The sequence below is a fragment of the Mycetomoellerius zeteki genome, unplaced genomic scaffold, assembly GCF_001594055.1.
Source record: "Mycetomoellerius zeteki isolate Tzet28-1 unplaced genomic scaffold, Tzet1.0 scaffold49, whole genome shotgun sequence".
In the NCBI taxonomy this organism is placed as follows: Eukaryota; Metazoa; Arthropoda; class Insecta; order Hymenoptera; family Formicidae; genus Mycetomoellerius; species Mycetomoellerius zeteki.
This window is the reverse complement of record NW_017257489.1, coordinates 849537-875083: the sequence shown is the minus strand read 5'-3', so window position 1 is coordinate 875083 and position 25547 is coordinate 849537. Positions and strand designations below refer to the sequence as shown.

Genomic DNA, 25547 nt, shown 5'->3' with positions numbered 1-25547 from the left:
ACAACTCTTGATGATACATCAAGAAAGCGACGGAAGTCCTTTTATTTATTCATATGGTTTATCTAGTCCATTGTATCCTTCCAAGAATATAACAAATCAACCCCCATATTTATATCTCAGTACGGAAAATGAGTTGTCTTGTGTATGTACCGTGGCTCAAAGACACGTCGAGGCGTCGTTTTTCAGAAAGGCAAGGAACAATGAGCAAAGGGATGAACCCTTTGTAATTTTTAATTCCGCTGAGTTTGTAACAAATGAGTATATGAATATCTACATATACGCGATATTCACGTTTACTCACGAGTAAACGAAACACAGCATTTGGCACATCAGGCTTTACTCTGTATAACGTAAAAAATTGGATTCGTTAATATTACACCAATCTCGAGCCTCGTAATATGGAGAAATCAGCTCGCTCGTCACTTCAGTCTCACTAAAATTACACTTAATGAAATAGCTTTGTACACACTGATGCATCCCGAAAAAGAGCGACGAGTCGAAAGTCGAAGTCGCGTCGCGAGGAAACAATTCAGAAAAGCAATCTGGCACTCTCGAAATAGTCACATCGACTTCGAAGTTTCCGCATTCACGTTCGTGTTCGTGTCCATTCAAGCATGCACCTCATTGGATGCATGAATGCAATTGTATTTCGCATTCTTACTTTTTGTGTTCCACTCTATCATTGAGCGTTACCGCACTTGATGTGTCCATCACGTCACATGTTTAATACATAAAATCACACACGCAAGCGACTTTTCGCGATATTTACAACAAAAAGGTTTGTTAAATTATTACGCGGACGATCGTTATAATCTTGTACAGTCGATAGTTTGAATACTGCCGTGATGGAAAGCCGCGTTCGTCATGCCTTCCTTCTTCTTCTTCTTCTTCAAGGATTTCTTCAATTTCGGGGTTCTGCAAAAATATCGAAGGTAAAGAAATGAAATAAAATTATTACGAGATAAAAATAGAACCTCGATATTTCTTTTTATCTGAATCCAGCGCGAAAGAGATAAAAATTAAGAAGGAAGGGAGGAAAAGGAAAAAGAGAGAGAGAGATAACTTACGAGGATATGCAGGGAATCCACCAAAAGCTTTGATCCATGCCAAAGTCGTTACCCTCCTGCAGAGTTTCGGGCAAATCCTGGTCCAAAGTTTCAGGTAGCCCTAGCGTTAAGAACGCATCGATAAACGATAAGAGACCAAGAACTATCAATGGCAAATATTGGTGAACATCAGCCTAAAAAAAATAATGACTATTAACTTAATTAATCAACTTGACCACTGGATTTCATTAATTACGGTATCGTGTACAGATAAGATCTCGCGGATTCTCATGATACTTTACCAGATAAATCACATAAGGTCCGACGATGTGAGCGATGTAGCCAATAATGTGAATTAGAGACACACCTTGCGCCCGCACTACGGTCGGCAACATCTCGGCCGCGTATTGGAAACCGATATTCGCGGCGATATTGACACCGAGGCGCGCCAAAATCGCCATGGTGACGGTTAGTGTACCTGAAACACCGCGGATTATGTAAATGTAACATGTTACAAGCTCTATTTGCTAGTCGCATTCACCAGTCATTCCGTCTCAATCCTGCTCCATTTTATAAATTTGTACAATTTTATTCCCTTTATCAAAATATTTTATTTATTATATGTCTTTTATTTGTGATTTAAAATCGCTTTTACTTAATATTGGCCGTAAAGGCTTCTGCTACATGAGCCTGATGTCAGCCTTAACTTCCAAAGAAAATCAAGAAGCTATTGATCCACGATAGCTTGCGATGTAAAGAAATTTAGATCGCAGATCACAGACCGACAAAATCGAAGATCTTATATTTTCACGTGTTCTCATTTTATTTTCTATTTCTGTTTGCAATCTAAAACGATTTTCGCTTCTCGTAACGTTCTACTGACAATGAAGATGAATAAACCTGATGATGACAAGACTATAACTAAATTGATCTAACATCGTGAGATTCGTGAGTGATAATGTAACTTACCTTCGGGAGTGCCAATGGCGATCAAAGAGAATATACCACATATGAACATAGAAGCGAAGCCCATCCATCGTCTGCCCCATCTATCAAGGAAAAGTGCCAGCAGAATCGCCGCCGGAAGCTCGGTCATCGCGGCTATAGAAAACGACGTGAACACATCGGGGTGCAACAGCTTCATGTTCCAAACGTGTCCGTCGAACACCAGGATGATCAACAACCTGAAAACGATTGTTCGATCAATAGTCGTTTCAAACGAGGGTAAATAGATCGAATCTAATCTCTCCGACACTCACCAGTAAATAACAAGCATGACAGTGATGCGAGCCAATCGGGGCAACTTGAAGAGGTGCAAGACCGTGTACTGATTGTGCGACTGATCCTTCTCGATTATATTCTTGCAGCTTTTTTCGAATGCCTCGAATATCTCCTGTTTGACTTCCTTGCCGTTAACCTTCGCGAATTTCTTTAACATGCCGATCGCCTTGTCAATGCTACCGCTCATGATGTACCACCTAGAAATAGAATAAGCCGAAACTGTTATGTACCTATCAGCGTCTATATATACATATGTATACTTTGCAACATATAAATAATAAATAATAATTTTATTTTAAAAGATAATTCATATTACAAATTCAATATAAGATAATAAGAGTAGATAAGTACCGTGCACTTTCTGGGACAAGCCATGGGCCGAGGAAAGCGACGATCATCGGGAATGCGGTGACAACGCTTAAAATTCTCCAATCTGCGATCCAATATGCGATCCATGGCAAGAGACTAGCGGCGGCCGCAAAATAAATCCCAAAAGACATATTTGCCACCAGAGTTCGATACTTCGGACCGACGTACTCGATCACTGCGATCAAAGTTGTCGTCAATAACGATGATTGAAGTATCACAATAATAATTTTCATCACGTCACACGTAGAAAATTCTACTTTAGAATTCAAATCGGAAATTTTAAGTACTTTTAATCAAAGCTATTGATCAATAGTAATAAAAATACTTATTCGTATCTCCTTAATAAGCTGCTTGATTTGGACAGAAAATTCATTTAAGTTCTTCGTAATTTTTCATTCGATCGCAACGAAACGTACCGATAATGAAGAGTACGTTGAAGCAATTGTCGAACGATGAACCGACAATTAGTCTTGCGACACAGAAGGACCAAAAACTATTACAGAAGGCCGTCGCGATGGAAGCGAAGAAACCTACTGCGTTGCAAGACACTAACGCTGGGATTCTGCCGTAGTGATCAGCTATATAGCCGAATATCAGGCCACCGATAATGCTGCCAACGAAGAAGGCTGACTGAGCCGCGGAACCGAGGAAAGTCTTGTCGCAAACCCATTCGAGCTGGTGAAATGATACACATTGTTATAATCGCGAAGAGATTACTGTTATTAATAATACTGTCATTATGATTTATTGATTTATAAATCTATAGATGGGTTCCTTATAGAAATCCAATTTTTACTACTGGCCAATTACTACTGAAAATTACTTATTTTGAGTATTAACCCCATCCCCCTCTTCTTTCTGAAAGTTTTAGAGTAAATTTTACTTTGAAGAGTGAAATCTCAATCTTAAAGATTTTTTTTAACATTTTTAAATAGTATTTATAAGGTTGTATATTTTTAAAAATTATATATAACTAATTATTTAATGCTACTAGTATTTTGAAAAAAAGAAATGTGTAGAACACGAATGATCCAATCGTGTGTATTAAGAATTTAAAAAAGCATTCAACAACAATGTTTTTAATATTCAAAATAAGTAATCGTTACCTTCCAATATTAAATTTCTGTAAAGGATACATGCCGCGATTGAATACCGAGAAGGAATTTTTATAAATAATTTCTATCAAATGCATCTCTAGCCTTATAAAATTGTAATACTAAGAAGATTGAATTGCATTGGATAGCAAATAGCGTCAATTGACGTTGTACAAGCGAAGATACTTTATATCGATGCTTTATATTGGAAAGTACTAAGAAACTGTTCGCCAACGTCATCGGTATGATAATCGATTTTTATCTCGGATGTTACGTAACACCAAAAAATAGCAGCTTTATTGTAATCTTTTTATACGAAGCGAAAGAGAAACCGGCATCGAAAATACCGTTTACATACCGGTATTTTCGATGCCGGTTTCTCTTTCGCTTCGTATAAAAAGATTACAATAAAGCTGCGCGTTTGGCAAGAAAATATAAAGGATAAAAAATGCGGAGTGCTAAACCAGTTGACGTTTTGCTGAACGTGTCAGTCGATAAATTTATTAATCAATTAGCCACGACAGTGATTTATGGCGAGTGATAATGCCGTGTTTTAGATACCTCGGTGGCGATCGAAGCGTATGGTATCATCGTGTGGTTGAAGGTCCATCCTTGCTTGCATCGGACTATCGGCCACGACAAATTGGCTTGTCTGACACCTTGCTCGAGCAACTCGGTGTAATTTACGTCGTACATGTAGCATCTCGAGAATGACGTGATGCTCTCTAGCTTCAATTCCTCTTTGGTAGCTGGGGGTATCCCTATCGCGATCCTGTCGCAATCCAGACGTAAACAAAATCATTAAGAAAACAATAAATCTGTATACGATGCGTCTCTAATGTCTGTCGTCTACGATATACAGAGTAAGCTTGGTTTAAAGCCCATTCTGCAATTGCGTAAGCGTAGTTGTAAATAGTGTTAAAGTTATATTAGTTGTAAGAAATGACCGATCACAGTCGAAACGAGAATATTTTACTGTGATTGGTCAATTCTTGCAACTACAACCGCTTAATTTAAGAAGTAAGAGTAAGAAATTGACCAATCACAGTCGAATGTGAGAAGAATGATCGACTATGATTGGTCAATTTCTTAGACCGATATTCATAATCAGTTCTTATATTCAAGACCGTCTTATTGACAATCAGTTTTTACTATCATAGAAATTATATTATATTTTATTTACTTGTTACAGATTTAAATTTATCTATTAAAATTTATAATCAAAATGTCAATCTTGCCTTCAAAGTCGAAATTGATTGACGGTTAAATAATCGTGAATGTGAATAACAATAGGATTTAGACTCGTTCAGTCTTAAAGTATCACGAACTCAGAGAGCCGCGTCTTAAAACATTATTTAAGACGGTCTTAAAATAGAAACCGACTATGAATACCAACTTTATTCTTATTTCTTATCACACCAAGTTTACTCTGCATATTGTAGACGACGTATGATGCCATCTAATTTCTGATAGCGCATGTAATAAATGCCCGCGACAAAAAATCGAGTGACGTGGGTCAAATAAATGGCAAACTCATTATAATCTACGGCCAACGTTACGTGCGAGTTTATATGTTAACGCGACAGCAGATAGCTTCTTCGATATTGCCTTTAGAAACGTGCCATTTTTGCCTGAGAAATGCGACTATGCCTTCCATAAATCTCACGGAAGATATAAAATGACAATTTTATTTCTAAGAGGCACGCATAAGCTTCTGCTATTCTCCGGAGTGTTAGACCTATCAAACTTATCTCCTTTTATTTTCATTGGGAGCCATCATTTTAAGTTATATTGTGGTTGATTTTAATAACGTTTTGCGTTTCCCGAAAAAATCTGCGGTTTCGAAGGAAGGAAGGAAGAAAGAGGAAGGATGAAAAGTAAAAAATCTACATCCCCTCTCCCCCAGGCAACTTTTCAACGGAAAGAAGATTCTTCCGTCTCTTTCTCTCTTTTTCTCTCTCTCTCTGTTTCTCTCGTGAAATTCCCAAGGAATCCCTTCGAGGTCGACAACCAAACAGGTTTCTGTAACTTCGAATACAGAGAAACTATTGATCAAGTGATTTGAATTACGTACAATTGCAATGACGAATTTTCCTACGCGACAGTGGTCTGATACAATTACATATCTCTATGACACATACTGTGCTAAAAATACTGGATGAAAAAATTATTCTGAAATGTTTAAAAAAATAGGAAAATTATACCTTTTAACGAAAAACATGTCTAGAGTTCGGAAATTATTCGTTTGTCGAACAAATGATCTTGATTCGCTCATGTTTGTTTGTAATTTTCGTTGGCGACGAGTTTATGTCCCATTTAAGGAAAAAAGAAGAAAAAAAAGATACAATTATGCTATATCTGTGTAACACGTTTACGGAGGAAAACTTACAAGAAGTATAACATTAATTAGGCGTAATAATATTTCTTATTCCAGAAAAACGTGTTTTCATGGAACAAGGACGGAATTATTCGGATGTAAATTAAGTCGTATTTAATACAAATGAAGCGATTTGTCTCTTTATCGTTGTTTTGTCGTTTATTTATTAAGTGACGCAATTACAAATTAAAACTTTATAATAATGTCTTTTAAATTCAATTTAAATTTAATTCAAATAAAAACAATAAACTCTTTATTATGTGTGTATAATAAGATATTATCATGTCATGAGAAATAGACATATATATTTAACGGCTTACATATTTTCTGTAATATTTTGTCGATTTATACAACTGCTGCATTAGAATTTTAAATAATTTAATTGCGATAGGACTTTAAAATATTTTCAGATAATACTTTCCTAAAACAAAGTTAATTTATGAAAAATTTCGAATTTTCAATCGTTAATAAACATTTTCAATATCGTTTCTGTAAAAAAGACAAAACAGTGTAAAAAATTTGAGACACACTATATGCAAACTGTATACAAAAAATGCAACACGCAAGGGTGAATCTATATATAAGCCAAGCCGACCGTGGCCCAAGGTCTTGGTCAGCTCGAACCGACCGGACTTGAACTGTCGTTATGAAATGAGGATGAAGAAAATTTCACAATCTTCCACTTTTCATTCCTCATTATTGCAAAGCTGAATTGTTAATTTCGGAAATATTTTGTCATTCAATCCCGCTTGTACAAAGGTATATCTCAAAGATCTGCGCAAGTGTTAATTATGTAAACATCTAAATAAATCCTATTGTTATTCACTTTCACGATTATTTAACCGTCAATCAATTTCGACTTTGAAGGCAAGGTTGACATTTTGATTATAAATTTTAATAGATAAATTTAAATCTGTAACAAGTAAATAAAACACAATCTAACTTCTATGATTAATAAAATACAATCTAACTTCAACGAGTAAAAACTCGTTGTCAATAAAGCTTTCACAAGAATTGTTTTCGGATTTTTATACAGTCTGGAACAGCATATAAATTTACACTGAAACTCAAAGACCCACGTTGTTAATGGAAGATGCAACATTCTTTAGGTTTATCTGTTACTTTGATTTTTGAATGTGTGTATAAATGCATAAAGTATTGAAGAAAGTATTGAAAGGACTGCATCTCCTTGTTGAACTTACTTATCGAGATCCGTGAGATTGTAATGATCCAACTCCGGTATCGTGCACCAATGCTCAGCAGGCACGAGAGTGAGGAAGAATTGCGCGAAGTATAAAAAGGCGTAAACGAAGGTGAACGGTAGGAGCAGGATAAACAGGAACCACTGGTATCTGCTCGCCTCGCCGACGTACGGTAGGATATCGTCGAAGGTCTCGATCTTCGCGGGACCGTTGCCCTCCTCGACTTTCGTGGTCTCGACCATGACCGTCATCGTCGTAGTATCTGGAAAGAGCGACAATAAGACTCCCTTAGAGTTTATTGCAACCTACGACGAAGAAAGGTCGCCGAGTATCGCCGGTATTCACTTGGACATGAGGTCCCGTTTGCTGGAACGTGAGACAGAGCGGGAACAAAGAATGAAATGCATAATGCGATAACGAGATGAGATACCTCAGTATTATTATGCCGCTAATGAGCCGAGCGAATTTGCGTTTGTACGTAACAACGAGCGCACGGAAAAGGAAACTAATAGGAATAAACAAAAGACCGTTATTACATAGCGAAAGCTGCGAATGTAATTGCATATGTAATTGGAGCCCTATTTTTTAAAAGAAACGTATACGAAAAACTAGAGAAATGTTATAATATACGTTACGTATATTATAGTGATGTCTTAGTTTTTTATATACGTTTCTTTTCAAGAATAGGAGCCCTGGTCTTTGTCATTAATTATAATACTTTTACGTTAAATATTAAATGACAAAATGGAACGTTGAAGTTGTAAATTATCTCAAAAGAGAGAATTTGCTGACTGTCGAGTCGAAACGGGTATGGCAGTTTGACGAACATCTAGTGTGATGGAAATCAAGTGTACATAAGGTCACATAAAATAATAGATCTGTTCTTTTCAGCTGAGCTTCTTGCACGGTTTATCTTTCCTCTTTTTCTCTTCACGCTGGAGAAAAAAAAGAGGAAAACATAAACTGTGGAAAGAGTAAAAGCTAGCTAAAAGTCAACTAAAAAGTTTATATGTCGATACAAATAAAACATTAGACAACGTAATATTAACCCTTAGTACACAACTACACATGGATTCGTGTGCCGGGTTAATTTTTATTACTCTAACGATACAAAAATTATTAAATGAAGTAAAGAAGAGTTTTCGGCGTGTAAGAGCGCGGCGGTGAATTATCTACAAAGAATCCCGCACAAATCTTATGGAAAATGGATTTCGGTCAAATTGCTCTAATATTTTGTAGCTCGTGTCAAGCTGATTAAAATTATTCACGGCCATAAACCTCCAAATGTCTTAGTTTTTACTTAGGACCTTCGGAAAGTCTTATATTTTATATGAAAAAATACAAAAAATATAAATGAATCTTTTTTTACTATACTTATACGTGTTTTTAATATACTTGTACGTGTATCAATGATATGTTTATCATTTTAGTTTTGCCCATTTTTTTAGAATTACCCTGAAAGAACAACATGGACGTGACGGATATCTCATTCCTTTGAGATGCTTGATTTACCTTGCTTCTCACAAATACTTTGAAATGCTTGATTTTCGTGAGTCTCTTTGTCTTTTTGGAAATCTTAGTATAAATCTTGAAATTAGAAAATAAGGTAAAGCTTTTTTCCAGGATGTTTTATATCGTAATAATATTTTTCAAAATATTGTGAAAAATATGATACTTTTGTCATGACATTATGTCCGACAGTTTTTTCCTGGTTTGGAGCAAAAACTAAGGCATTTTGAGGTTTGTGAGGATTTTAATTAGCTTGACATGAGCTGATTAAAATATTAAAATTTGAAACAATTTGATCGAAACCCATAAGATTTGTGCGGGATTCTTTAGTGTTTCCTTCTGATCATTTCTTTTACGACTATTTTTAAGATTTCTTTCATTTTTACCTTTTGACATTTTAATTTTAAAACTCTTGTTAAGTTTAATTGAAGTTTAATTATTGTAATTCATATGCGACTGAAGAAAACTGTAAAATCAAAATTAGTTTCGCTAATTGTAATATATTAGACATATTAAATTTTATTTAATTTTTTTATAATACCCTCCTCTTTGCTCGTCTTTGGCCCTTTTTTGTATTATATTGGTTATTAAATAATTCTTACATATACTTTAACATCTTTAGAAAGTATTTATAAGGTAGTGTACTTTAAAAAATATGTATATAAATGTATATAAATTATAAAACTAATTACTTATAACTTGCTGAGCCTAGTTTTTTAAAGAAAAGAAATATACAGGATACGAATAACCCAATGTAAACAAATATTAAGGAATATTTTCTCTAGTATTCACTTTTGAAATCTCATTCACATTTGTAATTTTTATTCTCTACATTGTTTATTTTTGCAAAAATCATAGATCCAGTGGATACTTTATTCCCTATTTGTTTCTTATTTTTTTGAGAGTCGGGATCCATGTGTTTAAAAGCGATAAGCCCGTGCGATTTGAGACGTTCCTCATTGGTAATTCTGCCTAATGTTTTCTTCGAAAGTATTCGAAAAAGTATGCGGCTTTACGTAAACTTACGAATATAAATAATTTCGTAACGCGCTATACAAGTTGCTCGTGTCAAATGAGAAATAAAAGCGATGCTGTTGAAAATTTACAAGATATCGAAACCATTCGTTGTATGAAAGATTTGAAAGCCGCATTAATTCAGTACAGAAGCAATTACATCGTGCAATTACATATCGTTCTCGATGAGATACATAACGAGAAACTGGCCAGTAAGTCATCAGCACTAATAATGCGATCAGATATTCATAAAGCGTGATATATATATTTACGGGGATTTACAGAGATTGCTTTTAATGAAAATTACAATTTGCATTAAATAAAGAATAATCGAACGAGAAAAAAGAAAATAATATCGAAATATCATAAAAATAATGTAGTCTTGTTAATTCATGTATTAACCCTCGGACTGCGATATGAGTTCTATTTTTAACACAAGCGAAATTTTATTTCGCTTTCAAATTTCTCTGAAATGAAGGAGAACGGAATCAGGTTACCTCTTCTAAAATATTTCGTTAAAAAATTATTTTGTAATCTAATAGAGATGTTGAAAAGTAAAATTTTTCACATTTTTTTAAAGCCTAGAACAGTAAAAGAATTTCAGTTGGACGGAAAGAATAAAAATATGATTGCAGACGGAAGATCAATAATCCATTTCTTTCGCTAATTTATTCGAATCTATTATAATTATCGCCTTATCGCGCTGATCAATTTATAATATCTTGCTTCGTTAATCCAGCTTATAATTTCATTAATATTCTCTTTATCTCCTTTGTTCGTTGAATCAATACTTGCCCCGTTTCGGGTGATCTATCAACCGTAACATATTTTTTTTATAACGGAAATAGGAAATTTCATATGGCAATGTAAATATGAATGACTGACACTTCACACGATTAAAAGAATATGTAATAAACAACATGATGTAAAAATCAGAAAGTAACACATTTAGAACATAAACACGATACATCAGTACTTAAACACCTAAAATATCAGATTTGTGAAATTTTTCATTACATCTTCAAGCTTTATTGCATTCAATTTTATTAATATCTGTTATATAGAAAAAAATTGAAATAAAAATCTTTCTTGTGAAAAAAAATTTTCCAATATTTATCTCAAAATTATTTCACATTGTATAAAAAAGAAAAAGAGAAAAGACATCTGACGATTGATATTATCTAAAAGGGAGACGAACAATTCATACCTGTTGAACCTTTTCGCGTAATGAGCAATATAAAGAATCACAATAAGTCAATCACACAAAGGTAAAATTAATAATCCACAAGACCGAGATTCACTTTATGGACGTTGATTTATGAAGTAAAAAAATGGAAGAGATATATTTCGTGCACGATGTATGTAAGTACTCCGGTTGTCTCGATGATCGCGCGAAAGAGTCACCAGATCAAAGAAATCACGATTTTTCCGATAATTCGGGGCGCTGATCGATTTTCACGCACCACATCATCGTTTCGAGAAGCGCGCGGACTGTCGGCGGCGCAACCGATTGGTGGGGCTTTATAGCCTTCCACTACAGATACAGAAAACCATGCGCTTCCCCACCTTGATGAGGCCGACAGCGACCGGTAGACGCAGACTCCCGCGCCGGGCGGAAAGGATAAACGCGACCTGTTGCCGACGCACGGTGTCGCAACGGATCGCTGTCCGTGACGTCAGTGGAGAACACATGAGAATTATGAGGAATGGGGATTTCACAATTTTTTTGTACCGCTTTCTCGCACGCATGATCGGCGATTTTTCCCGATTCTCTTTCCGCGAACGTCACCGCTTTTCTCCGCGTGAGTGGAGTAGCGACCTTAAATTTACGTGAGATTCGTGCGCAGGTAAATGCACCAATGTGAAGAATGTATGTGGAGAAAAATGTAAATACGTCACTTATCTGAAAAAAGAAAAAATCCAAACGTCATCGAGTTGCCTAAAAGATTAAGATACTTATACTTTCAGATAAAATAACTATGTGATCTTCGGCGAGAATGTCACGTACCTCCAATGCTCGTTTCGATACTTCCCCAATGTAGATTAACTTTAATCTACATTCTAATTTTTAGAACTAGTAGAAAAACGAAGAGTAAGTTGAACCGAGATTAAAGTTAATTTACGTTGGTGGAAATGGGCATAGAACTTTTAGAGTGAATCCCACTCTGAAGAACAAAATGTCACTCTTAAGCCGTAATCACACTACAGGTTGTCGGTTATCGATTCTGTTTTAGTCAATCATGATGCAGCGAATGAAAGGTTTAGCTGCAACGTGATTGTCTAAAATAGAACCGTCAACCGGCAATCCGTAGTATGATTACGACTTTAGGCTGGTATTCATAGTGCCCGTCTCACCAACTCTGATTAATGTAATCGGTCGATTAAGTGTAAACTGTGATTAGTCAATTATGTTGAACAGCAAATGCGATTGATCAGTTCTAATGTATTATAACAATCGGTCGATTAAGTTAATCGGAGTTGATGAAACCGGCCTATAGTTCTTGTATAGTTAAGATCGTCTTAAAATGTTACAAACCAATCATAAGAGCGCAGTATTGGCATTTTAAGATATTACTCAAGATGATCTTAAAATAAGAATGGAATATGAATAATGGCCTCTTAAGATTGAAAATTGAATGAATTATTCTTTTTCAAGACTGGCTCAATTTTTACTCTTAAGAGTGAGATTCTATTCTAAAGAATTTGGAAAATAGACCTCGATGCTTAGAAAGATCCAAGCGACATCAAATGCCCGAGCAATCATTACGATAATATATTTTTAGATAAAATACCTACGTTGAGAGATTTATGTCTTTTATGGCTAGTAGATTAGGTGAAAAAACCAAAGAAAACCTCACTAAAAATAGACTCCGCAAAGGATAAGACTGAAGGGAGAAATATCGCTATGTCTAACCGTGTCCCGGGTCCCGTGAACCGTATTCCTTCAAGGTTTGTGGAAGGATGAAAAGGGTCTCTAACCGGTAGTCGATACACATGTAGTGTTATCTCTCGTGATGTACGTGTTATCGAATCTGGTATTTCCTCAAGATACTTACATTGAAATCTAGTGGCTTTTTCACTTCCTCCGCAAAAAGGTATCGATCTCGAAGAAGGTACCAAATAGAATCTTAAACTTTTATTTATTACAAGAATATTTTGCCATTTTATCTCTTCTTTCTCATTAAAATTCCTATAATTATGTTAAATCTGAAGAAAGAACCAGACAATTCGACAATAAGTCCTACTGACAGCGTCAATTTTATTAACTTTCCGGAGTTGATGGTAAGTTTATTGGATATACTTTTAATTATAAGTCTATTTATCAAGATGTCAAGCAATTCAATTGTTTTATGTTTATTTTCTTTATCTTTATTTACATATGCAAATTTAGATTCCCGGGAAAAAATATTTTATATATAATTATATGTAATTATATATGATTATATAAACATTGACATATTTTATATACAATTATATATAATTATATGTATATAAAATATGTCCATATAACATTTTTTCCCGGATTATTCTTATTAAAATATATTTAATATTCATTCTTTTTTATTACGAGTTATTTTAATTCCTTGAAAAATTAATTAGTACCTTATAATTAACATATATTTAATATAATTCTTAATACGGCTCAATCAGAATAAATCAATAAATAAAAGAATCATCATAACGTCGCCTAACATCGTCGAGAATACTTCTCCAATGTATCATGGCTTATTTTTATTATATGTATAATACTTAGTCAATTTTACGTTTTTCTCTCTCTATGTCTGACGCACATCACCACGACAAATCAAGATTGTAGATAATAAGTGAAATAAGATCATTTTTACATCAAGTGATGCTAATTTGAATATGGACCGCATGTTAATAGGAAATATTGAAATTATTGACGTTTAATTTTATCAAACACTCAGAGATTTATGTAATATTGTTTTGTTCACATTGAAAATGACCCGATCGGTGTCGAAACGTTTGTACGATTATTAAATATTTTACATTATAATTGGCTCGTAGTCCTTCTTTTATTTATTGATATATTTAATAGATAATAGATCTTACAGACTCAGCTTCGGAGTATTAAATTAAGGATGATAACAGGATTAGGTATTTCCGGGTAGATTAGTATATTATTAGTAATGCTACAATAAATTTATAAGTTTTATTACATTAATGATTTAATGAGGATGCAATTACTCGCAATATTGATGTCGGAAAAAATTAAAAGTGATTTTGTTTAATTGAGATTTCGAGATTTTGACAAACATCAGAAAATTACATACAAGTTAAGGGTTGATTAATGTCAACTGCTTTTATCTATTTATTTATCAATATCAATCGAATAACATAATCTTTTTAATCAAAGAATTATATTTAACGTTTACATAACCGTATGTATAAAAAAATTATTCGTGGTGCATCGAGTGATTTAATCTCTAATACTTGTTTAATCACAATATTCAATTAAGATCAATAATGTGAATAGAAGAATATTTCCGCCTCAGAAGTTTTTTAAATTATCTCTTAAATACTCGTAAATACTTAAATGATTAAAGTTTTGTTATTTTGAAATAAGTAATACACAATACACGAAAAAAAAGATATAGTTCACATAACTAAAAATATTTAGTTGTGAGCAATATAGAAACATCAGTTATCTTTATGTGATAGGAATGTGTATGGTTGATATGATTTATTTACTTTGACGTGTCAACTATATATCAATGTAGTTAGGCGCGATCTGATTGTGATAACCAAAACTTGATTGGAAAATTATTTACTATGGATAAGTTATATATTCGTATAGTTACATCAATCGTGACATTATAAAGCATGATGTAATAAGAATTAAATTATTAATAAGAATTAATTTCTTGTTACATCATGCTATAAATTAAGTTACAATTTCAAAAAGCAAAAGCGACTCACCACGCTTACAATTAAAAATATGTATATGCGAAATGCCGTCATTGCTGCAACATAATCTAAACTAACCATTGTACTATTGTTTAAACAACCACATAAATAGTTGTTCCATATTTTACTATTTAATTTGGTTGGCATCACCAGATTTCTGTGTGACTTACCATATTGTTTTTTTCGTGTACGGAAATAAACGAAATAAATCAATTACAATTAGAGAAACGTGCGTCATTAATCTCTTAGTACAAGACAAAAAGGAAAAAAGAATTTAAAAAGAATTCACGTGAATCATGAGAAAACTCATTCATAAAACAAATCCGAATGATAGATCTTATTTGATTATATCATTCATTACATTATCGTGTTAGATATTCTCAGAGAGATTTATAATGCGGTAATTTACAAATAATGACATCCAAATTGAGAGAATTTGCATCGTGTAGGCAAATACGCGATGGCCATGATGGTATTGACGAATGGTATAACAAATACGAATATTTGTCTGTGAACATTTTTAAAGAATGACAATCCGAGAATTACGTAAAATTCTATGAATAACACATCGCAATGCGTTGTCAGATCTTTGGTAATCCCTCGATAATACGACGATAATTATAACACTAAGCTCTCTCTTCTATAATGAATGTCTTCTTTCTCCGTTTTTTCCTTTTTGTCTCGTACGCAGAGATTAGTGACGCATCTTCCTCTAATTGTAATTGATACTTAACTCGTTAATTTCTACTTCCGTTTTACTAATTTTAAACATTCAGGATTTCCCTCAAGAAAAAAATCTCATTTCTTAATGAATGTAAAGACTTCCTAAGTTTTCGATGAATACCAGATAACGTTGTTCATGAATGAAACAATTAACCATGATGACTAAAGAAGAGAATTGCTCGATTCAATAATCGCGGATTTGAATTGTTTCAGTTGATAACCACGAATAGAGTCGAACATCCGACAGAAGATGAGCAAGTTGTATATATATATATATACACATGGTGCATTAATAAATAACATCGATCACGCGGAGGTGCCTCAACTTCCGGCGACGATGCGTCGTGCGTTCGCTCTGAACGCACCAGACGCCAAGATGACGACCTTGATCGGTGGCACTTGCACAGGGAAAACCCAAGCTAACCAGAATAGAACGGCTCGGGCGAAGTACCGAAGTGGAGATGCCGAGAAAGATGTCGAAAGGTAAGGCCGGACGGAATGAAACCGGTTGACGAACGAGCGACGGTGGAAGAGCGGCTCTATGGTGTCGAAGAAGGAATGCTCGAGCATCGTCGCTTCGTGGGACGGAGGAAAACGCGCGAATTCTTCTTGCTTGTACACACAAGAAAAATTCGAGGAATGGTAGAGAATATTCGCACGACGTGTGACGTCACGGAGATCTTGGTTTTTTCTTTTTCCCTAAATGTCATTGCGCACGCATATCTCCTGATACTTCTTCTCGCTCGGTTTGTTTCATCGTTGTATATATAGATTCCTGAATCACGTCAATCGACGACGCCTTTAATGACATATACTCCAAGATGATAATAAATATTCATTAATATAGGTTTTTAACCCTCTGGAGTTGACGATGGATTCATTGGATTCATTAAATGATAAATTTCTTTGTCAAAAATGTCAAACGATTCATTTAATTTTCTTTAAATGTCAATATTTTTAAATTTGAATAATTCTTATTAAAATATATTTAATATTCATTCGTTTTATACGATTTATGTCATTTTGGTTTCTTTAAATTAATTAATGCTTTTTAATTAACATAAATTAATTGAGTCTTACAAACACAACGTAAGTTAACCGTCAGTAACCGTTACAGATTTTGACGTCAGCTCCAAAGAGTTAAATTAAACTCTTGTTAATAGCGTTACGTCTAGCATCCACACACATTAATGTCTTAAAGATTTCGTTATGAATCTTGAAATATTTAATTTCGTATCTCCAGTCTCAATCGCATTTTGCTATAAAGTTATAATAACATAGGTATGTATACAGTAAAAAATATTTTGTATTTGTGTTAGAAATGGTCCACTCAAATCCTTGTCAAAAATTTTGTGTCAAATTGTTAGTATATCCGAATGTGTCAATTTAACAATTTGATTATTTCAATATTTTGTATTTAAATTGATATTCAACATTTCTTAGTGTTAAGATAATACAATTTATAATTAGGTGAACAAATAACGTAAAAATAATGTTTGTTAAAACGAAAATTTTAAGAATAAATAAATAAAACGTGTTAATTTATTATAAATGTTAAATTTATTAAAATGTTAATTTAAAATATTATAAATATTAATTTTAATGAAGAAATATGATTACTTATACAAACTGTGTCAATATTTCATTTTTTGTATTAATTTTTTAAATATAATATTTGTAATACTTTTTAAAAAAATTAACACAAAAATTTGAGTGGATATGTTTGGAACATGTAAAGTATATTAATTAATTTATTTATTTATTTAATACAAATTTTCTAACTATGTCACAACATATATATTCACAAATTCTTTCCATGTAAACTAGTAATATTTTATAACCGCTTAAATGCTAATCAATGACATTCGTCCAGTTTTAGTGGTGATATTTATCACAGTAAATAGGTCGATTACAATGATGGAATCAACACTGAATGACGATAGTGACAGGATATTTAAATTGATCCGTATCATATGACAATAAAAATTAAATGAATTTGGCGCCGCTAGCATTGTCTGCCCGAAATGATTGAATTGACGCTGACGATATTAATTCCAGCGCTGGAATGATCGCCACAAGAATGCTGCACGATGAATCTCTTGCGCGGCGTCGTCCTTGCGAATTGCAATAATTGCGTAAAACGCAACGAATCTAACGAGCTGTTATGCGAGGCCGCAATAAAAGCGACACGCGAAATGACTTAAAGTATTAGTTGCGAAAGTATATTATGACAGTATATCGAAAGTGTATGTCAAATATGAACGAAATGAGGACCACGAATGAGCGATACACGTGTCACAATCTGGAGCAAAATAGGAAGATAAATTATTAAAAATCTTTTACCAAGATAGCTGACGCACTGTTCTGCAAGAATGAATATTGTAAGACGACGCATTGCAGTCTAATTGTAAGTAAACGAATAGGAAACAAAATAGATCGACGGATAGGAAAATAAATTATGTCGAAGTTTTTACGTGACTGATTTTATTTCACTAAAAAATACGTTTTAATAGCAGATATTTCTTGATAAACATAAGACTTGTTTTTCTAGTATTTCAATAGACTTCCTTGATCTTAAAAATCGTTCGTCGATGATTCGCAGCAAGACTGTTTGTCGAATGATATAATTTGCTAAGGAGGAATATTCTAAGGTTACAGCCTAAGTAACGGACAAATAATAGATTGACGGATAAGAAAACAATTTATGCCGAGGTTTATATATAAGGAAAGAATGGTTTTGCTAAAGTATCTACAAATTTAGCTAAATACATGGATCTAAAAATAATTTTATTGAACTATCAAGATATTAAGTAGGACACTCAAATTGGTTGCTGAAATAGCAAAATTGTTTGTAACTCATTACGCTTGAATTTCCTACATAATTATTTTGAGATCTTTGTTTATAATTAAAATTTTAGATATTTCAGCAAAATCATTTTTTTGTATTTTAGCTTTATATCAATGAAAAATATATTTTAAACGAAGATATAAGTCTTGATAAATTTATGTATAAGACTTCTTATTTTACTAGACAGACTTTTTCAAAAAATCTTAAAAATCATTCGTCGATAGCTTGCATCGGAAGTTTGCCGAACAATGGAATTGGCTATGGATTATCAATTCGATCACAACGTGCGTTAGCGTATAATACAACAATCATAAATGAACATACAACAGTTGTTGGTCATCGCTATAAATAGCGAAAGCTGGAAATAAAGTTTATTCTCTCGCTTTTTAATTAGAATATATTAAAACGGTGGGCGTGTGCAGATCCGTAATACACGTTGAGATATGCGTTAAGATATGGATGTCGTGCGATAATTGCCTCTCAAAGACAAAGACACGGCTGCAAGACGAGAAATTCGCTCGCGGGCTTCCGCGAGCTTGTAAATTTCCGAGTCGCAATCCCTCAAGCGGCAACTTCTTATCGGGTTCAAGTGTACCGAGACAGTAATGATGCTTCTTAATAGTTTGAGCGGGCAGGAAGGATGTGCGCGTGCTCAAATAACTTTGAGGTCTAATGATGTTTCGAATCCTGCATCTCAAATGTGTTAAGCACCAATAAACCGATGTAACGTGACAAAGAGATCGACGTTCGTTCGTTTCTCTGTAGTCGCACTCTTTTAAATTGACATTCATTAAACAGACACAAACAGATTTTTTGATCTGAAGATTAAACCATAGTATTCTTATGTATTTTGATGCTCTGAAATCTAATTGTTCTGTTATGTTACAATTTCTTTTATCCTCGAAAAATAGCTCGATTTTCCAGTATTTTTAATTTATCAACTTGCATATTAACTTTATAAGCTTGCATATTATTATTAAACTTATTTTCTTGCTTTTACCTCAGCTTGCACGTTAACAACCAGGCCATAAATGACTCTAAAAATAATGGAAAATCATGCTATTTTCCATCGATTAATAATTGTGATATGCGGAGTAATTCGGTTTCAGAGCTTTTATATATATATATATAAATACCTATCATGATCTACTTTCCGGATTAAATATTAAATTTTGATTTGTATGTCTATATTATCTTCGAGATTCTAACAAAATACGAGGTCTGTTTTTATTGAAATACCAGAGAAATTAATCTTAGATTTATTATGGAAATATATATTTACCATCGAAAAATATTCGGTTATATTGAAATTTGTATAATAAATTATATATAATGTATATAATATATGTATATATCTTATTATATAAATAAAATTAAATCAGTAAGCTTTTCCATTTTCTAACGTATTTTTTTGTTTGCCTTCAGAATCAATGGCTGCGTTCAGTAGAGAAAACTGATTAGTTAGCGCTTAGTGATTCTTTAATATGATTGGTTCTTGCCTTTAGTTTTTCACTGGATCTAAGTGTAGAAACCAATTATATTGAAGAATCACAACTTTAAAGCTTGGAAAAATTTGATCAATATAAAATGCATCTTTACAAGCGATTTCACTTATTTTTCACGACAAAACAGATTTTTTATCTGTCAATAAATTTGACGAATAAATCATATCCGATGATTAAATCTTCCATATAAATTAAAAAATAATTTTTTATGCTTTCGACTTTATGAAATGGATTGTTACAATCTAAATTAAATGATTGTATGTCAATGTACGTATTGAATAGATGTCCAACGCGCGAAGAAAATTCGTAATTGTCAGTAAGGCCACCCGACGGTTCCGTAAAAATATTAACATATCGCTGGTAAAAAATCGGATCAAGGTTAGCTATAGTCGGTCATGTAATAAAGACTTTGGGTTAATTCATTTTTTTATCTATCAATCTTTCATATTTAACTGTTAAACGCGACGCGTCATCTACTTAGAATATTCATTCTTATCTTGTTCTGTAACTCTTAATGACAGTGTCGCTATCGTTATTGTCATTGCGCAAGTATATATGGTAAAAAGAAACTGTGTAACATCAGTACAGAATGTCCCAAACTTTTTGAGAGAGTAGAGCTGACTAAACTGTCAAAAAGTCTTTTACCACTTGCAATTTTTATGATCTTTTTTCGTTTTATCCAATGAGCAGAAAATTTAAAATCGACGCACAAAACAACTTTAAGATATCTTTAATTATTCAGCAATTTTTAGAAATTAATATCTCGTTAACTATTGCCAAAATTATAAAACGATACAAAACTTTTCGATTCAGGTTAGTCCGGTTTACCTGCCTACAAGCGGTATGACAAAAAGTTTGAAACACCCTGTATATTGATAACGAATTGTCGTTAAGAGTTACAGAACATACGCATTATATCAGATTTTATAACGGCAGTGTCGGTATCGTTATATTGTCATTGCACATATATTATACAAGGTGTCTTATTTTAATTCATTCAGGCACGTATCTCGAAAAACATGGAAAATACGAAAAAACATTTCAAATCAAATGGAACGGTTTCGAGAGAGACATATTTTGGTTACGTCTTTTTCTAGGTGGAGGTACCAAAAAGATATGAAGATCACCTCCACTTTTTAAAATGGAATTATATGATCTTTTTTATGTAATCTGATTCCTCTAATTAGTCTGCATATAAAAATATTAAGATAGAGGTATCACAAAACCAATATATAGTTTACGAGATATTTCATATTTTTTCTGGCACTATATTGGCATGAAATATTAAATATATCATAAATTACCATTAATTTTTTTATAATCGTACTTTAATACTTTTTTGAACAGAATAATGAGATGAATCAATCGGTATGAAGAAAATATATAATTGCTTTTAAAAAAATATATAGACAAAAAATGGATAATTTTTTAAATAAACAACTATGTGTTTTCGTTTTACTCTCATTGAAATATTTTTCCGTATGTTACATATTTTTCAAGATATTTACCTGGATAAATTAAAATGGGACACCCTGTATATGATAAAAATCTGCGGAATGATAATGAATTGTCGTTAAGAGTTACAAAAGGTATTAAAAAGCTTCTTTGTAATACATATGATTGCACATATTAAATACAAAGACACATTTTAAAAGCCATTATAAAAAGCGTTCAGTAAAAGAACATTAATTATCATTAGACAACAAAACAGCATCAAAGATTTGATCGAAATTATTTGATTTGATCTATGTGCAATTTACAACGACAAAGTGTGATTATCAATTCATTCAACAATAGTATTTTCGGCTTAACCCACTGCAAGAAAAGCAATTAACAAACAGACAAGTAAACCATAATTTATTAACGGATTTAGATTTAGCAACAATATGAGAATGTCTTTGTGCAGGATGACAGTATTATGCAATTAATTTCGCCCAAGAGTATTAAAAGATTCTATTGCACGGAGATGGCATTCATAACATTTCACAAAGTACATGGCATATTAATTAACCACAACAAACTTAGTCCAACGCGGATAGAACAGCCACAATCTTTCTTTAGAAACAAAATTAAAACAAATAGCAGTTTATAGCTCGTGGTACCAGAAAGCATTTAATTGTCACAGCAATTAAAAGAATTGCACAAAAATACCCGATTTTGGAAATAAATAATTTGGAAATAAATAATTTCTCTATCTCTATGAAACAATTAAATTAAATTAATTGTTCTTGATTAAATAAATCAATCTTAAATCAAATCACATTAAATTTCTTTATAAAATAATTAAATTAATATCAGTCTTTCTTCTGTAATTTTTCGCGAGCTGTATTTCAAAAATTCGAAGTCACACATTTCATCGAATGTTTTATTGAATCCGTTGCTGCATTACAAATCACGACGTCGTGCAAAAAATCAGGAATAGCAGTGCAACAAGTACGGACACATTGACGATTAAAGTCAATGTCAGCAGTCGGTCGGATCGATCGGAATGAAGGCGCGCGATCTTTCGAGCGGGGGTTCTCTTTTTTGCCGAATCTAGGAAACGTATCGCAGCCTTTACAAATAAAATGCAACGCAGTTCGTCAACGCGCCTAAGAACTATTTGCCGTGTACTTGTGAAAGAAACACATACACGGCGTTATCTTAATTTTATAACCTCGGTGATAGATACCTCACGGCGAAGTTGCGCAAGTAAACATTTTAAGATACGATCGCCGTTACCGATAATTGTCTACCGATTTTGAATACCGAGTATATAAAACCGACAAAATGAGGCAATACATCTCATTGAGATATCGAATATCGTCTCGAAGGTGACTGGAAAATTTATTCCATCATTTACCTCTGACAGAAATTTTCAAGAAAATTTTCCGATCTTAATTATCAAACCGATGGTACATGATATGCGAGTATCCGTTTTTCTTGCCATTTTTTGTTGAGTACTGACGCGTATTATTAAATTTCGATGCCATGATAAACTTCGCGCGTCGATGAACTGATACGTATCACAGAATAATTAAGCGTCACGGAACTGATATTACATATCAAAGATCGTTTCGACATTTTTCAAATAATTAGCTCTAGAGTACAGCTCTTCATCTGTTCGATCGATAATCGTGAGGATTATTTTCTTATTTTTAGCTTGGCAGTCGTGCGTTCCACGTGACCTAATCTAATCCTCGTTCTCCTACTCTTTTAGTTCACTCCTTTAGGAAGTCCTTGGAAATGTCAATGCGGTCACGCTTAGGTGGTTTAGTTCTATCTATTAGTCGATAATAGATAGGATCTATTTGGTCTGAAAAACTAAATCGATTATTTCATCGTCAATATTGCTGAACATAATAATTACTTTTGATATTCTATCATAGTATCTCTTCTGTTTTTTTCCTGTATTTTTAACATTGGAAATTGAGATATATTTTGCGTATAAATATCACATATTTTTATAAATAATTTTTATAAATGATGATAATAATTCTTTTGCCTTTATTATACGAAGTATAAAAAAATCAACTTCGAAATACGCTGTGATAAAAGCTCACTATTGTCTAATTAGCTTCCAATTAATACTTTTTATGTGAAATGTTTCATCATAAATATTACGTTGTAATATTTTCTGACGTGATATTCGTAAAAATGATCATCAGAACGGAAAACAACATAATTGTACCTCAGAACTCTCTGCCAATGAATATTTTCTATATTAATGTGTGTAATCTCGATGCTATCGAAATCACTACTAAATTATAAGTTTAGCTCACATATACATATTCATAGAAAAACTGGACCTAAATATCATTCAACAATTGAAATATATTTTATTATATAGTAATAGAAAAAATTACGTTTTCTAAAATCGATATATAGAAATAAAATAGATATATACATTAGTCTGTGAATTGAAACCTTGGAATCATTGCTTGTGTGAATCTAGTGAAATAATTTAATATAAAGTTGATGCACGGAATTCGAAAATCAAATTCATTTATTGCTATTACATAATGTAAGGAATTTTAATAAAATTGTAATAATCATGTAATCTTACATATGAATTTTTTAGTATAGAAATATATTTAAATATAAAATACATATATATAAAAATTTTAAAAACTATAATACTTTTGAATATTAGTCTTAAAAAAACATTTGTTTTATTTAACTTGAAAATATAACGCAGACTGAATAAAACAAATACAAAATGTTGGAAATAAATGATGCAGTATTCACACAATTAATAAATCACTTTTTCCTATTTAATTTAGTACATAAATATCTTAATAAATCAATAAATACTTTCGCAAATGAAAATGTCAATATTTATTCATAGCATTTATGATTTTATTACTCTCATAAAATGATATCATATAAACATATATGGTTCAATATAAAAAAATCGATATGTGAAGTTTTCAAAACTTTTGGATTCAGTGTGATATCAATACTTTAAAAACACTAAAATGTCCGATGCAATGAATTCATCGCGGATTAGAATTATGTTTCAAAATCAACTGAGCGTAACGTTGATTTTTTCCAACATTTGAAATCTAATGCTATTTACTACCTACTATAAAAACCATAAGGCAATTCTTATGATATTACATTTTGAATGAATTTTTAAAGATACATACGTTATAGTTAACCTCGCACATTTAATTAGTTAACAACATCAATAAAATGTGTAGTGCTGTTCCTAATAAATTAAAATCAATTGACACTTGAAAGAAATAAAACAAATGAAAAGAATCTTGTGATATGTACGTTTAATGGAAAATACTATAATTATTTAAATATAAAATGAGATCCCCAGAACTAGTGCCTGATCCATATCTAGTACTTTTAGCCCGTGTGTGTCCACTAAATGCATCTCTATATCTCTCTTTCTTTCCTTCTTACACGAATCAAACTTTTAAGTTTGGTCTCATTTTGGTAATTGGGATGCCGTCACCTTGTCGCGAAGCCGCAGATTTCTTGGTGATTTCATGCCGCAACATTCAAATGAATTCAAATGCATCATCAATAATTCATTAAGCGACCTGTCAAGGGCAAGAATCTCGTGTACGCGAGAACGTGATTCACGGTGTGAACGCAAGGAGTAAATCGAACTCGTGAAACTGCAGCCAAGCGGCAACGACAGGTAAACACCCGATCGATATCTCGTCCAACTGCGCTCGCCTACTGTGCGGCAGTTTCCATGAGGAAGAAGCGTCTCTTCGTATTGAAGAGACTCGTTTCCTCGAGACGATTGCGAAAGGTTGCGGTTTTGCCGGGCGTTCTACCGTGATATCAGCTAAACTAACTAACGAATGTAGGAAGACGTGAGAAGCTTCATCACAAACAGAACCTTCCTCGAGGAAACATCAAATCTGCGAAGCTAGGATAAATTCGAGATAAGGACCTTCGCGCGGCTGCGATAAATGACGCGATGTGCCGGATGCGAAAATCGTCGTTAAGCTGGCAGGTTACGCTGAGATTCGCGGCGAATAAATGCTCTTCTCGTTATTGACGGATCTAGAACTGTGTCAAGGAGAGGCCATTGACTTGTCGCAAGCGAAATATTTTTTTAAGATCAAATATGAAAAGATAGAATATTAAATTATTATTTAAATTATTATATTGAAAAAGTATTATTTAAATATGTAATCCATACAAT

General features: G+C 32.9%; 1 protein-coding gene across 1 annotated transcript; it reads right to left on the bottom strand.

The window, feature by feature from the left end:
• Positions 1 to 440: 440 nt before the first annotated feature.
• LOC108727435 (carcinine transporter) lies at positions 441 to 11375 on the bottom strand. The gene is made up of 10 exons (XM_018455566.1): positions 11100 to 11375; positions 7370 to 7631; positions 4352 to 4562; positions 3113 to 3371; positions 2679 to 2871; positions 2306 to 2524; positions 2016 to 2230; positions 1349 to 1524; positions 1068 to 1240; positions 441 to 915 (listed from the first exon to the last, which is right to left on the bottom strand). Exons 2-10 carry the CDS (start codon positions 7618 to 7620, stop codon positions 807 to 809), a joined length of 1806 nt encoding a protein of 601 aa, XP_018311068.1. The 5' UTR covers positions 7621 to 7631; positions 11100 to 11375; the 3' UTR covers positions 441 to 806.
• Positions 11376 to 25547: the final 14172 nt, after the last annotated feature.